The 15,170-nt window shown below is 40.5% G+C and overlaps 1 protein-coding gene across 1 annotated transcript; it reads right to left on the reverse strand.

Moving 5' to 3' along the window:
- Positions 1–6,723: 6,723 nt before the first annotated feature.
- Positions 6,724–10,331, reverse strand: LOC121157591 (secretoglobin family 1D member-like). Its single transcript, XM_040981878.1, has 3 exons — positions 10,212–10,331; positions 8,438–8,625; positions 6,724–6,862 (listed from the first exon to the last, which is right to left on the reverse strand). The coding sequence occupies exons 1-3, from the start codon at positions 10,264–10,266 to the stop codon at positions 6,833–6,835; spliced, it is 273 nt and encodes a 90-aa protein (XP_040837812.1). The 5' UTR covers positions 10,267–10,331; the 3' UTR covers positions 6,724–6,832.
- Positions 10,332–15,170: the final 4,839 nt, after the last annotated feature.

Raw genomic sequence — 15,170 nt, forward strand, 5'->3', positions numbered from 1 at the left:
TCTTTGCAGGATTAAGAGAACCTGTTTGATGCCCACATCTTTCTGGACTAGCACTTTCTAATTCACATGAAAACCTCCCACATTTTTCCAGGTGTCTACCCTCATATGCGTTGTGTCTTCTTTAACCTTCGTGTTATATTGGGGCATGTTATGGTGGTCATTTTCTACTCAGTTAAGTAATAATCACACACAACAGAAAAAAGTCCATTTGCACAGCGATATTTACAGGGAGAAAATGGAAGTCTCATATGTTGAGGATCCAACCATTCTCTTCCAATAAATGAATTATGATTAGGTAGCTAAATGCAGTTCAATAAGTGGAATTTTCTTTCTTTCTTTTTTTTTTTTTAATTTTACCTTTTAATCACTCCATTAGGCAAAGATGTCAGCACATAATATTTAGGTTAAAAAAAAAAAGCTATTAATCTGTGAGAGTGTAGACATAGGCTGTAAACATGGAGCAGATGTACCACAGTGTCTTTAACCATTCCTCTTTGGATGCACATCTGGGTTGTTTGCATGTCTTCACTATTGCAGATTTCACCTCTGCAAATACAGCACTGCAGATCCCTTTCTCATATGCAGATTTCATTTCCGTTGGATATGTCCACAGAAGTGGGAAAACTGGGTCATCTGGTAGATCAGCGTCCATTTGTCTTAGCACTCTCATACTGACTTCCACAGCGGTTGTACTAGTTTGCACTCCTACCGACAGTGAAGGAGGGTGCCTGTCTCCCAACATCCATGCCAGCAGGTATCATTGGTAGAGTTCAGAATGTAGGCCAATCTCACTGGAACTAGGTGGAAATTCAATGAGGTTTTCACTTGTTTTTTTTCAATAAGTGGAATTTTCATGTGTCTTTTACGATCATGTGTTTATGTGACAGGTACATACTAGTCCCCTGCTGGGCAAAGTTTGTTATGCAAATAAGTCCTTCACTGGACTGTTCAGATTGAGCTGGATTCCTTGAGAGAAACATGTTATGCTATAAAATCATTGGTAATTTACCTTCTTTCAACATACATATTTGTGTATTTTCTGATATTTTAACCTGTTTTACTTATAGAACACTCTTCTATTGGCTTTTTTGATAACTGTATTTCCTGGTGATTTATGCATTCGTTCCCGAAGCCTTGAAAATATTATTTTGAAGATTGCTTGTGTGTTCTTGCATGAGGAAGCTTCCCATGTGCACATTCTCCACCATTCTTGGGGCAAAATATCTCCTGGTTTTGATATTTCTTATTCTGAAATATGGTTCCACCATTTTTATCCCAGGAATGTTCAAGCATAGACTTCGGTTATGTGTTTGGACCTGGACTTCTTCCAACTTGATAGTTTTCAAAGTCTGTAGGTTGTTGGAAGATTTGCCTATATGAAGGACAGAAACCATTCTAAGATCATAATGATGCCTGATCTTAGAAGCATCTTGCATTGCAATGAAATGTCCGTAGTTTAAGTCTTCAAGGTCTTCCCTCAGCCAAGCACCTGTCTTGTCTAGGACTGTGCTTGGATTTCAGGCCAGTATTGCTCATTGGTTAGTCCTTTCCTGAGCACTTCATCACACCGGAACTAAGTGTGATGAACATCAGAAGCCTGTAAATGATTTTCTTCTCTGGATACTGTGTATAAAAGTGTGACAAGAGGGTACACTGGTGATGCAGTAGTTTAAACTGCCACTTGAGACACTAGCATCCCATGTTGGAGTATTGGGTCACATACTGACTAGCTTTGGATTTAGTCTCCTGTTAACATATTTGGTAAGGCAAATACCTTGGCAACATGGCTCTTATAAGGGAGATCTGGATGGAATTCCTGGCTCCTGGCTTGAACCTTATGCAGTCATGGTTGCTGTAGCCATTTGGGCAGTTTGTTAGCAGACTGAAAATTTCTCTCTCTCTTTTTTAAAAGATTTATTTAGTTTTATTGCAAAGTCAGATCTATACACACAGAGGAGGAAAGACAGAGAAAACTATCTTTCATCTGATGATTTACTCCCCAAGTGACGACAACAGCAGGTACTGCGCCAATCCTAAGCCAGGAGCCAGGAGCTCTTCCAGTTCTTCCATGAGGGTTGAGGGTCCCAAGGCTTTGGGCCATCCTTGTCTGCTTTCCTAGGCCACAAGCAGGGAGCTGGATGGGAAGTGGAGCAGCTGGGATTCAAACCAGTGTCCATATGGGATCCCAGTGTGTTCAAGGTGAGTACTTTAGCTACTAGGCCACTGCGCCAGGCCCGAAAATTTCTCTTTCTTCCACTAATTTTTCTGTCTGTGTGACTTTCAAATACTTACATAAAGTTTTAAAGAATTGTGACAAGGAGTTGAGATTGAGTGATGAGGAATACTGCAGATCCCTTGCAGAGCATGTATAACTGAGAAACACTGGCCTCTGGTTGGAGGAATGGCTTGAAAAATGGAGAGATTGTAATCGTTTCTCAGCCTTTTGGTTAAGATCAAGTGTGGGGAGAGATTGTGGTTTGCATGCCAACTCCCAGCAACCAGGAAACAGCCATTTTACATTCTCTCCCCCCATCCCACAGACATGCTGCACCGCCTACTGTGGTATGCAACTCTACCACTTTACCTGTGGCATGAGATTTGGGTCCTTTGAAGCTCGAGAACACAAACGTGGTGAATGAAAGTCCCGGAGGGAAACAAGAGCGCTGAAATAAGGATAAAGGTTCTACAAAGGGGACATGGCTCTGACTGTGCGACACCTAGTGGACGCAATGCTGCGTGTGTCCCGTAAACGGGAACAGAAAGACCTCAGCTATATTGTGGAGCATCAGTGAGTTAAAACGTGCATATCCCTAGACTAGTGTGATGCGCAGTAGGTGTTATCTCGTCTCACCTGTGGCTATTATCAGGAAATATGCTTGTGATTATGCTGTCATAACCTTTTCATTATACAACCGAATCTCTGTGTTTTGAATCATGCTGATTGTTTTTTTCTGATGCTTCTCTTTTCAGAATTTTATTGTCACTTTTCACAACTAACATTTCTCCCAAACATACATGGTTTTGCAAGCTGGAAGTTAAGATAAAGTGTATTTTTCTGAAAATAAACAAGTTTGTGGAAAAGAGAGATCTTCAAAAAGTCAGTGAAAATGCACATAAAGAAAAACAAATGATTTAAACAAAATTTATTGGAAATAAATTTTTAAATTTCACATTCTACAAAGGTTTGACTTTCCATGATTCACTATCCACCCTTGTTATAGGTCTATTTAGAATTTTGGTTAACTCATGATTCAGTTCTGGTAGATTGCATGTGTCCAGGAATCTATCCATTTCTTCTCGTTCTTCTGATTTGTTGGTATATTATTGCTTATTTTTGGTTATTCTAGGCATGTCCGAGGTATCTGTTGTGACATTTCCTTTTTTTTTTTTGGATTTTATTGATTTGTGTCTTTCCCTCTTTTTGATTAGTTGGGCTAGTGGGGTATCTGCTTTATTGATTTTCTCAAAGAACCAGCTCTTTGATTCATTGATCTTATGAATTACTGTTTTGATCTCTATTTGGTTAATTTCCTATGATGAGGGATATAAATCTACAACCAGATATCATCAAATTACTATAAGGAAACATCAGGGAACCTCTATAATACATTGGAATAGGCAAAGCCTTTTTGAAAAAGAACTCAGGAATACAGGCAATGAAGGCTAAAATAGCTAAATGGGATGGCATTAAACTAAGAAGCTTTTGTAGTACAAGGCCAAGTGTCAACAAAGTGAAGAGGCAACTGAAAGAATGGGAGAACATATTTGTAAACTGTGTAGCTGATAAAGGATTAAAATTCAGAATCTATAAAGAACTCGAGAAACTCAACAACAACAAAACATACAATCCAGTTAAGAGATGGGCAAAAGGGGGGATGAGTAAGTTTTTCTTTTTTATTATTAATTTTTAAATTTAATTAAAGAACAAGGATGGGTTGCAGGTTGGGCTAAAACACCATTAGGGATGCTGAAGTGAGGTGAGCCATGCTAGTCTGGGCAAGGTGGGTGCCAGGTCCGTGAGCCTCAGGGGCAGGGGTGTCTGGTAGGGCCCGAGTTACCTGATCCAAGTCCTGGTGCCCACTTGCACAGTGGGTGCTAGGTCCTGTGGGGCCCTGGCTGGGTGGTCCAGGGCACCAATGGCATCAAAGCAAGCTATCTGGCCACCCAAGGGGCACACTTGTGGGGGCTTGAGTGTGGGTTTGCAGGGGTCTGGTGATGGCACAGGTGGAGGCATGCAAGGACCTGGGGTCTAACATCCAGGATTGGAGGTCTGGGTCATCTCAGTGGAAAAGACAGAATAGTGGATGGCTGTCCCAGGAGATATGGCAGCCCATCAAGGCCTGCAGTGGGCATCTGGTATCAAAGCAGAGGAAGGAGAGCAGAACAAATTGGCAGCTATCCTAGCCAAGCATTTGTTGTGGGCTAAGGAGTTGATTAGCACTCGTTAAGCAGGAATAGGAAATAGGATTGCAGCTAAAAGCACCTAGACTAATTGGACTCATCTGTATCCAGTATCCTGCTAAATAAGAATGTAAAGGGAAGAGTATATAAGGAAAGGTGAAGAAGCAATAAAGCAAGACTTCGCAGGAGTCCATCATCACTGGTCTCCTGTCGGTGCTTCATCCCCAGACCCTCTCTGTGTCCATGTTACTGGCTCTGTTGGCTGGAGTAAGCATTGACAGCAAATATCTGGGTGAATGGCGACTCTAAAGTCAACTGTGTCAACCAATGGACATTGGAAGGTTTACTCACTCTTGGATTGGCAAGATCAACAGCATTTCAAAACTAGCAAGACCATTTGGGCAGAACCCTTGGAATATGGGCCATATTGGGGGCCCTAGGTTGATATTGGGTGGCCGTTTCCCGTCACTGGGTACTGGGGAGGTGGCTTCTCTCTTTGTGTTCTCTCCCCAGAAACAGGAAGAAGAAATATAAAATTTGGAAGCAATGATCACACCCATTTCCCCCTAACTTTTGCGTCTTCTACCTCGATCAGCTGTGTAAACATCATCAAAAATAAAATAAAATGTTTATGTATATAAAAAGGTCTAAGTGCACCCAGTTAGTAAGTGATACAGCATGAATATGGAGAGGATCATAAAAATCCATATCACTAAGGGAGGGCTGCATGAAAACCTAGTTCTAATCATCTCTGTAAGCTTAAGGAAATGATGCTTAAGGAAATGTTAGGACTAACTAACGTGAGGGATTCAATGTAACTTGCAATGAATTTGTTTTTAAATAATTTGATGAAGCAAATATACAATATTCCTTCAAAATGAATTATTACTTCATTTTTTCATTAATCATGACTTTGGAAAGAGAATAGATATTCTTTCATAGTTAGGCACTTGGTGCTATCTTAGCAGGTTTGATCAATACAACCATTTAAATAGAAAGAATATGGTATCTTTCACATATTTAAAAAGTAATATAATGTTTTGAATTTCACATGACCCTCAATATGGTAAATTTATACTGAGCTATTGAGTGATATTTTATAAAATACAGAGAATGAGTTGTGCATTTGGCCTAGAATCAAGACATCAGTTAAGGATACCTGACCGTGGGTAGTACCAGTGATGACTTAAGCCAACTGGGTTCCTGCTGTGTGCATGCAAGGCCTTGATTTGGTTCTATATTCCCAGTTTTGCCCTATATCAATAGTGGGTATTTGGGGAGCAGACTAGAAATCTCTCTCTCTTTAAAATAATTAAATAACTTTTTAAAAAGAAAGCATAAATACATTATGATGGGATATATATATTTAACAGATGAGGATCTTACTGACCGTTTCTCAATGATATAATTGTAAGTATTACACATGAGTGTAGATGTGCTATTAATAAACCCTCTTACGTGGAAACCTTAGGAATGTTTGCCATCTAGTCATTCTGGATAATTGGGGGTAGAGTCTCATTTCTGCCTCAGAGGCATCATGGTGGTGTAGTTGTAATTTGTTACATTGACTGGAGGCATCCAAGCCAGAAGCCTATGATGGCTCCATGTTCTTTCTGAGTCAGGCCATTTGTCCGAGATCCATTGGCCTTGGAGGAATTTGTGGCAAGTAGAGCAGGTTGGGGACCTTTGCTTTTCATACTTTAGTTTCTGAGGTGATGATGGAGTGGGTTTTTCAAGAGAATTTTTCTGGCTGGCAGTTAACTCCTCTGTACGGTTGTCATGAGAGATGTAGAAAGAAGCATTGGCATTGCCAGGGTTTGGGTGAGCTGACTGACACTGCTGAACTCTCTGTGTTTGGACTCAGTATTCAAGTGGGATAGACACCTGAAGACAGATGTAGGACCGTGAAAGTTGGCAAGTAATTAATACTGGGCTTACTATAGGTTTAAGTGATGTGCTAGAGCTGGACCTGAACAGGTTGGCTGTGTAGCATACCAGAACATCACTTTAGGGCTGGTGCTGGATACAAACCATGGGATGGGGCAGTCACAGAGGTTTTAGCGTCTCTGAGGACAAGACCAGCAAAACTGCGGAGTTACTTTTTATGCTTCGTCATTCATGGTCATGTGAATGAAAAATCTGTTAAGAAAGGTAAAAGCTGTAATTTGCTTCAGGGACTTCATTGTTGCCTGTACCTCAGGATGCTACTGGTGACAAATTTGGTGGGTCTCTGCAACTCAACATTACTAACACTGAAGACAAACTCATTATTTGTGGGCCCCATTTCAGGTGTGTAGGGTAAAAACGAGACACTTGGAGAGGTGCAGGGAAAGTAATTTATTAAAGCAAGACATTGAAACCTTTACATGTTGCACTAAGAGCAGACTGCCTGGGAAAGACAATGAAACCACGATCAAATGATGTCCACTTTTCACAAGCCACACTTCACAGTCACTTTTGTCTAAAATTGAAAACAGAGGGGGAGAAGGAAGAAAAGCTGAGCTCAGCCATACTGCTCCAAGATCTGATAGTTAATAACAACTTAGAAGTTAGTACAATTTTAATTCCCAAAAGCATTATGAAGAGGTACAGGGCCCAAAACAGGGTGGATGGCAAGCTAGAGCATGGAATGCTGCAGCTATCGCCAATAAAAACACCAGGTGGTGGTAGCCTTCTCAAAGTAGGTGAATTGTAAAGGGACGTCCAAAAGGGCTTAGACACGTAAAATTTAAAAACCTATCCCAGGAAGTGAAGATACATTGCAGTGTGCAACTTCACTCCTGAATAAAAGGAGGAGTCCCAATGAAACAGATGTACCTTCACAATATCATGCTGGATTTTCTACCTCTGGCTATACCTACAATTCAACGATGCACTTAAATGGCAGACTGTTAAACGGTAGCTGTTACTAAAGGACTCTACTACTGTAATAGTGTGTGTGGGGGGGATAGCGGGAGGGGGAACACAGGAGGGAAAGTGGAATCATTGTACTTACAAAACTGCATCATGGAAAATAATAATAGCAATGAAAATTTAAAAATCTTTCGATTATGCTAGAAAAAGTTTCAATCCACAAGGAATTTTTGGTGATATATATGCCTTTGTGGATGAGATCTTGCATACTGTCTGAGAAGACCCACAGTATACTGCATGTTTTAAATGGAAGAGGTAACATTAAGAAAAAGACAAAAGGGTCCAGCAGTTACTATTTCTGGTTTGAGGGTTACAGATCTCTGTTGTGTGCTCCCCTATAGGAGTGACACAAGGTGGTGAGATTCTGTAGAGAACTCGGAGGGGGATGTTGTGTGTTCAGGAGATGCCCAGGCTCCTAGGGTAGCAATTCTGCCTCATGACTCACGAACTGAGCTTCAGTATTTGTGAGCCTTTGCAGCTAAGCTTCTTCACAAGCAAGGTAGGCAGACTGAAAGACAACCTAATCATCAGATTTCCTGGTAACTCGTTAGGTAAGTGCTGCCCATTGATGGGAAGCTGCAGGAGACAAAGCAGCGAAGGTATCCCGTGACCGTGCCAGGAGTTAGTAGGATTGGGCTCCCGGATCTGCAAGACCTGGGAGAGAATTCCAATTCCCTCATTCCATTTTGGCTTACTGTCCAACACACACACACACACACACACACACACACACACACACACACACACACACACACCATGTGAGACTCTACAGCGACCAGGTGCACTGGGAGGTAGCATTCAGGCTCAGGAATGCTCAGAAGTAGAGAGCAAACAGGGTGCATCCTCCTAGCATCCTTGCAGGGAATTCTGTTTTTGTCAGTACTGCTTGACCAGCATGGCATCTAGATAAATGACCTGAGAAAGAGAATTCTTTAGGAAAGATGCCATGTACCACTAGGTTTTACTTGGAAGTTGTTCTGGTAGTGGCCTGTGATCACCTTCTACAGGGCCATCGACAAAGCAGATGCCCTGTCATAGAGTCACCTCATCCGACAACTAGCTGATCCAATTCCTCCCCTTGTGACCCAACACACCACTATGTGTAAAATAGAAAAGAAATTACCAGTATTTTTGCAATGATTGTTTTGTCTGCGAAGGACATCTCATCCGTGCATTTCTGTATTTCAACCTTTGCATCAATAGCTTCCTGAGGTGCATCGTATTTGGAAAGTGAAAGTCGTAGCACAGATTCCGGAGAAAATAAGAAGAGTGTGCTTTCTTTTAAGAAGGCTGGACAGACCACTGCTTCAGCTGGAGAACAAGAGTCAAATAAAGCATACATTTGACAGGTCTTCTTACTGTCCAGGGTCTATAGTATTGGACAAAAAACAGGATCCCCAGGGCTTTTTGTTTGCAACCTATGATAGTGGCAATGATATTAAAAAAATTCTGATGATATTGCAATTACCTAAAAATTGCATAGCAAATGTTCAAGCTGTTTTTCAAACATTAATCTATTTTTTTTTTAAAAAATGCACCCACTGCTTCTCACTGCTTCTTTCCCTTGCTGGAATTCCCTTTTGTTTTGTTGAAGCATTCAGTGAATGCTCAGCAGACTTGGATATGGTCCACCTTCAAAGGGAAAGGAGATGTCTGAGTCAACACAGGCAGAGCAGTGAGAATCTGGAGGACAGCCGGTGAAATGGTGAGTGGGGAGGGGATGTTCTGAGACTAAGCAGAAGAAACTCAGGTTATGCTATTACCTGTAGACAGAGCTAAACATTAAACTTCAGAGACACAGGATTATCTTTCCCACATATAAACACTGATTAATTCTGTGCTGGTGTCTTGAATCCCTGAACAGGATAAGTGAAGGGAACTTTGCATCATTCTATCCTACCAGGAATTGTGGGCAGACCTGGAAACATGTGTTTTCTGTATCTTACTTCCTCTTGAATTCATGGCTTTTGTATTCCTCTTGCACATTGAAAAGTTCCAGTGTGGTACCCGTAGGATTCATCCTCAACAATACCAAACATGAGAGAGAACATGAAAAAATAGAATCAAAGGGAAAATGCAGAAACCAGGCATAGGTTCACAAAGTGAGAGTTCTCAGTGAGTCTGAGAGACTTTGGATCATTCCTCAGAGCATGAAAATGATTATTGCATGGGATGGCTGAAAGGATGGCCAACATGAACTCTATAGAAATAGGAATCATAATGCTAACCTATACAATAGGTCTACCACCATTGCTGAGCACTCTTAGAAAACCAGGAATTCTAATGTCTCCCTTGCTAACTCACTTGCATCATTCTCACTCAAAGATTCAGGGACAACTGGTTCTGCTCAGACTGGGGATTCTAGCAGGTTCTTTCAATTTTAATGACTTTGAATGCATGGGTAAGAATCTGTGGGATCCATTAAAATCTGCATGTGTAGGAGGAGAAAAATTCCCGATCACCACAAATACTATCTTTATGTTACAGCTGGATTCTTGCCATCCTTAATCTCACTTCATTCTCCCTCACGTTGTGAGCTGTAAATAAGAGGGACAAGAAGATGCTGGAACAGGTTAAGATTTGGTCTTAAGTCACAGGACTAAAAGTCAATGCACTTCAAATTCATACTGAGATTAGGCACCACACTCCACTGCTGCTATGGCTCCATGCCAGCCATGGAGTCACGGTCTCATCACTCTTCCTGAATTTTCCTGCAATGATTTTCTTGTCAAGATTCCTAGCATGGGAAGATTATCATGAAGCCTGAATCCTGGAGGTCCATTTTTATTAAATAAGAAGAGACTTTGGAAGTGTTATTTGTCCCAGACCTCACTTGCATTAGAATTACCTGGTGTGTGGACAAGGACCCTACCATAGCCACTGCAAATGATACTCACCCTGATAGAAGCAGATGGCCAGAGTGACCAGCAGGAGAGGCACCAACAGCTTCATCGCTCTGAGCTCTCACTTCTGGGGCACTGTGTGGGGTTTGTCCTTCTCTGTAGGGGCGGTGAAGCCAGTCCCAGAAGCCCAGGGCTATTTGTACTTAGTGAGCCTGCTTAGGCCTGCCCACTAGAGAGGAGGGTGGCCACAAGACCTGGCTCTGAGTCCTTAGTAGGAAGCATGGATGATCGTCACCAGTGCTAATCTGTATACCTGTCAGTGTACACAAGAGGAAAGTCTGGAGAGTTCTGCTCTGTCCTCCAGGTGTGCTGCTCAGTTTGCGTTTGAGATCATTATTATTAAATGTTTATTGTATCTGTCAGTGAAGAATCTTGCACATGATCTGATAATAGCAGGACAAGAGCAGAAGGCACAGGATGCTGTGAGCGAGTGTGTGTACTTCAGAATGAGGAGAACAGATACAGAGAAGGCCCCATGTGGGACCCCATTACCCCATTTCCTCCGTGTGACAGCTGATCCAGTGTGCTTCTCTTTCCTTCCTTTTTCCTTCCTTCCTTCCTTCCTTCTCTCTCTCTTTTGGGTTTTCTATATTTTATTTTTTACTTTATTTTATATTTTATGATACAATTCCATAGTCTCCGAGATTTCCCTTATCCCCTTTCCAAATTTCCTCTTCCCACTGATTTCCCCCATATCATTACAATAGCACAGTCCTACATAAGAAGGTATAAGTCCATTATTCCACTATTTAAGTGTATCCTGACATTGCAGGTATGGACAGTGACACTGCAGAGTCCAGCATCCTATTGTCAAGATACACTTAGCAGTCTCATTGGGAGTCCGTCTTTGATTTGAAAGTAGAAATACATACTGCATTGTATCTTCACATCTGGATATGATAATCTCTATTACACAATTACTATAAACTCTCTTAAATGAAAGTCATAAACAAAATCAACCAACAGGAAGAATGTTAAATAACTTACAGTGCCATGAAGTTAAATAACATGCTACTGAATGACTAATGTGTTGTTAAGAAAATGAAAAAGAAAATAAAAAAACCTTTTGGAGAAAATGATGCTACTGCATGACCTATATGAGTCAGTGAAGAATTTAGAAAGAGAAAAGAAACCATTTTGAAGAAATGAAAATAAAAGCAAAAATGTCAAAACCAATGAGATTTAGCAAAAACATTATTGAAAGGGCTGTTGATCGTGTATTTTTCACTGCTGCAGTTTCAACAAGATTTTACCTCTCTATTCATCACCTCATGGTCCATCAACATTTTCACCACATAAGAAAATCATTGAAATATCTTGCTTTCTGAGACTTTGTTTGGGGAAAATGGCTGCCTCCCTTTTTTGGTAACCTCAGTCCTCTCTGACATATTCAATTAAACTGTGGTATCGACAAATTACAGAGCTTCATGTTTTCATTTCAGAAAGAGAAAGTCTAATGTGTGGTAGCACTCAGAAAGCATGATAGGAATTTCTGAGGATTTCTACCCTTCACAAACATGGGTGTTAATAACTCAATGTCTGGTATCATATATGAAGTGGAAGTTAGTGGAAAGGCACGTGCACCATAGGAGACATTCATGTAGATGTATCCTTGCACGGTTTGCCGCTTACCCAGTGCTTTAGCACACGTCAGGAAACACCTCCTGTTACCAGCTTCATTTAGGCAAGGGGTGGGGTGGCCGTCAAGGCTCAGTTCAGCTGCACCAGCATATCCTAGAGACAGAGCAGTAGCCCAACTACTGTTTCCATAGCCTTGGAACTATGATGAGTCTGGAATAGTCTAGTCATGTGGGAAGAATGAAGGCCATGACTTTGGGTGGTAGACAACATCAGTCTTTGCTTCTGCTTGGCATAGAGTGCACTTCAACATTTGAGCTCATATTCTGCCAGGGAAATAAAGACTGGATCCCTGCATTTGGCACCTGGCATCTATCGGGACTGAATGAGGTCATCTGAAGGTTGTACATGATACCAGCTACAGCACAACCTGAAAGGCATGTGAGGAGATGTCAGAAGGACAAACGATTGCCATAGGGGTGGAGTGGGAGTTATGAATGGGCAGAGCACAGCAGATTGTAGAGCAGGGATGTTATTCTCTACAATACCACTATGGTGACTAGATCTCATGGTTCCTGCTTTCAAGCCCCCAAATGCACACATCTGAGCAAACTGGTAATGCTAACTTTGCCGTTTGCATTATATTAATGTCCCATTGTATGTTTGTCAGATGCGGTACAGGTGTAGAATATCGTGGGAGACATTGAGTGTGAGGGGTAGATGGCATATTTCTCTGGACTTTCTGTCTGACCCAACAGTGAGTGGATAATTGCTCTAAAGTAGACATTCCATTAAAGTGGCAGAAAAGGTGAAAAGGTGTGATCAGCACATCTTCTTCAAATAAAGGGGAAGATGCATTTGAACAGATGCAGGAGAAAACAAGACACCATCTATAGACACGTTATGTAAAAGCAGGCATATCTAAGATTGTTAACTGCAAAACTGTTATTAATGAAAATGGCTCGTATTAGCTGGAAGTAAAATCAACACAGAACATCAATAAATCCATATAGACAGACTTTCACCATCACTAAATAAATGGAAAAAACTACTTCTGACAACAGCTCAACTAAAAGTATATTGAAATGTAAATAGGCAAACATTTATGAGAAAATTATGAAACTACTCACGGAGATGAGCAAATCATCAAATCATATACATCGATACTGGAGAATTATTAGACAATTGAAGATTTCAGCTATTCTGAATTATTTGACAATCACAGATGTGTTAAAAGAATTTAAGAGTGTATTACTTAGTTGAGAGGTTAGGAAGAACCAATTTTGTACATCTACTGTTAGGCTCAATTCCGGCCTTTGTTGGGTGGAAGGTGGGAATTTCAGCAAATTGTTTCCCCTCACAGCTTCAGTTGCTTCCTATATAAAGGATGAAAATGGCAATAACAAACTCATAGGATTTGTGGAATTTGTGCATAATTCAACATAGGAGCAATAGCTAAGTGTATGTCAGCTGACATAATCACCGAACAAAAAGTAAACCATATAAAGTAAGTCTTCCACAATAAGTCATCTCTTTTTGCCAACATACGTAATTAAATATGAATGTGGGATTTCAATGAAAGTGCTTTATTTACTCTTAATAATAATGTGCTTTGATTTCTATGGTATTGTATTTTGGATATGTTGTATAGCTTATTACAGTAATAATATCCTCGGTAGTAGTATCTGAACCATGTTTATAAGTTGAAAGTTGGAGGGAAACATATTAATTATTTCCAAGGGTACACAATGCTTGTCCTCACCAGGATGTTTTGGTCACCCATGTCCTTTTGGCTGAGAATTAATCCCAGGGATTATTTACGGTTGGATCATAAATTTGTGACCATATCCCTGGTTCATGAGGTCTTTGACAAGGTCATTCCAATGCCTTATCCAACAGACATGCTTGTCAAAGACCAGGATCCCACCGAATATCACTGCAATTCTCTTTGAATCATCAGACTAATCTCTAATTACCAAAGACAAAAGTATGGTACTCATCAATGTGAATATTAAAGAAGTGTGTTGACTCTAAAAGCAGAATTCTATGAATTTATAAGATATAATGTGTCTATGCTGTAGGTGGCTATATCTTTTCCTATATGCAGTGATTTCCTTTTCTTTCTTGTAATTAGATCAAAGGTTGGTGGTAAAATAATTCAGAGATGTACATTGCAATGTGATTTGTAATTGAAGCTCGGAGAAATACAAAGAGCTGTATGACATCACTTCCATTAGATTCAATCACTTCTTGTATGCCCATTGAGGCAACCTTGCACGATTGCATCAGTAAGAATGAAAAATATGAATGATATAACATTACTTGAAGAATGAAAGAAGCACTCTCTATATGTAAAATACATAAACCTCTTTCTCATGATAAAGTGATGCATTAATAATAAAATCCAAGTTTTAAGTTTCAATGTCATATAAAGTTGAAACACATGTGTCGTTGCTGTTAAAATTCTAAGAATGTTCAATTAGGGTACAAATCAGCAATTTGTTTTAAGCGACATACTGTATGAAGTTATTTGCTCATTTATTCCCTTGACTGTGAAGCCAGGAGATCCTAGGCGATTAGTGCCCTACGTCTCATCAGGGAAGTCAGCCAGTGGATGCAGTGACTGGTTATCATATCCACATCCCAACTGCCAACAAATTTAGTAAACCTAGCACACACTCAGAATTATTGCTGGATGGTCTGAGTGGGAAAGAGAGATCCCTTATATTGGAAATGTCTTCTGATATCAGAAACCCTTTCTCCTATCCCGCTTATCAAAATACACAGTGATGGTGCTGTGGTGCTGTTAACCTCGTTTCTCCCCTCATAACCCTGGAATAAAGTTGGTAAACACAGAAATGTTTCTTTGGTTCTCAAATATTTCTAAAATGTAGGTTCCTTTACTAAGCTGTGTGTGTGTTTTTTTAAATAAAATAAACTAAAAATACTAAGTGAGCATCAGCTCAGAGATGTTCTGACCCTTCTCAAGTGTTCTTGGCCTTCTTATTAACAATGTCTTCGTTACAATGTCTGCTCTCCGTGGCAAACTTGTGGATACTCTTGCTGTCTTCCGTCTTATAGTGCCAAGTGAATATAGACAAGGTTAATGTTTTTGGCCAGAAAGTTGATGATTTCAGTCTAGCTGTGAGATCAATCACCTCCTAGGTTTGGTAGTTGTCATTACCTGGAGTGCCTGAGGACACTGTAGTCTCAGTGATAAGATGTTCAGGGGTCATGAGGCAGAATTCCATCCCGACCCCATCCCACACGGGAGAATTCTCTTCATTTGAATTCAGTGACTCCAGGGTTTTCAGTGCTTGCCAGGGTTTCTTAGCCTCAGGACTGCCCAAACTTCACTATTGATGGAGAAATTAA

Source organism: Ochotona curzoniae, unplaced genomic scaffold (assembly GCF_017591425.1).
Source record: "Ochotona curzoniae isolate NIBS_2020 unplaced genomic scaffold, NIBS_Ocur_1.0 contig_3527, whole genome shotgun sequence".
In the NCBI taxonomy this organism is placed as follows: domain Eukaryota; kingdom Metazoa; phylum Chordata; class Mammalia; order Lagomorpha; family Ochotonidae; genus Ochotona; species Ochotona curzoniae.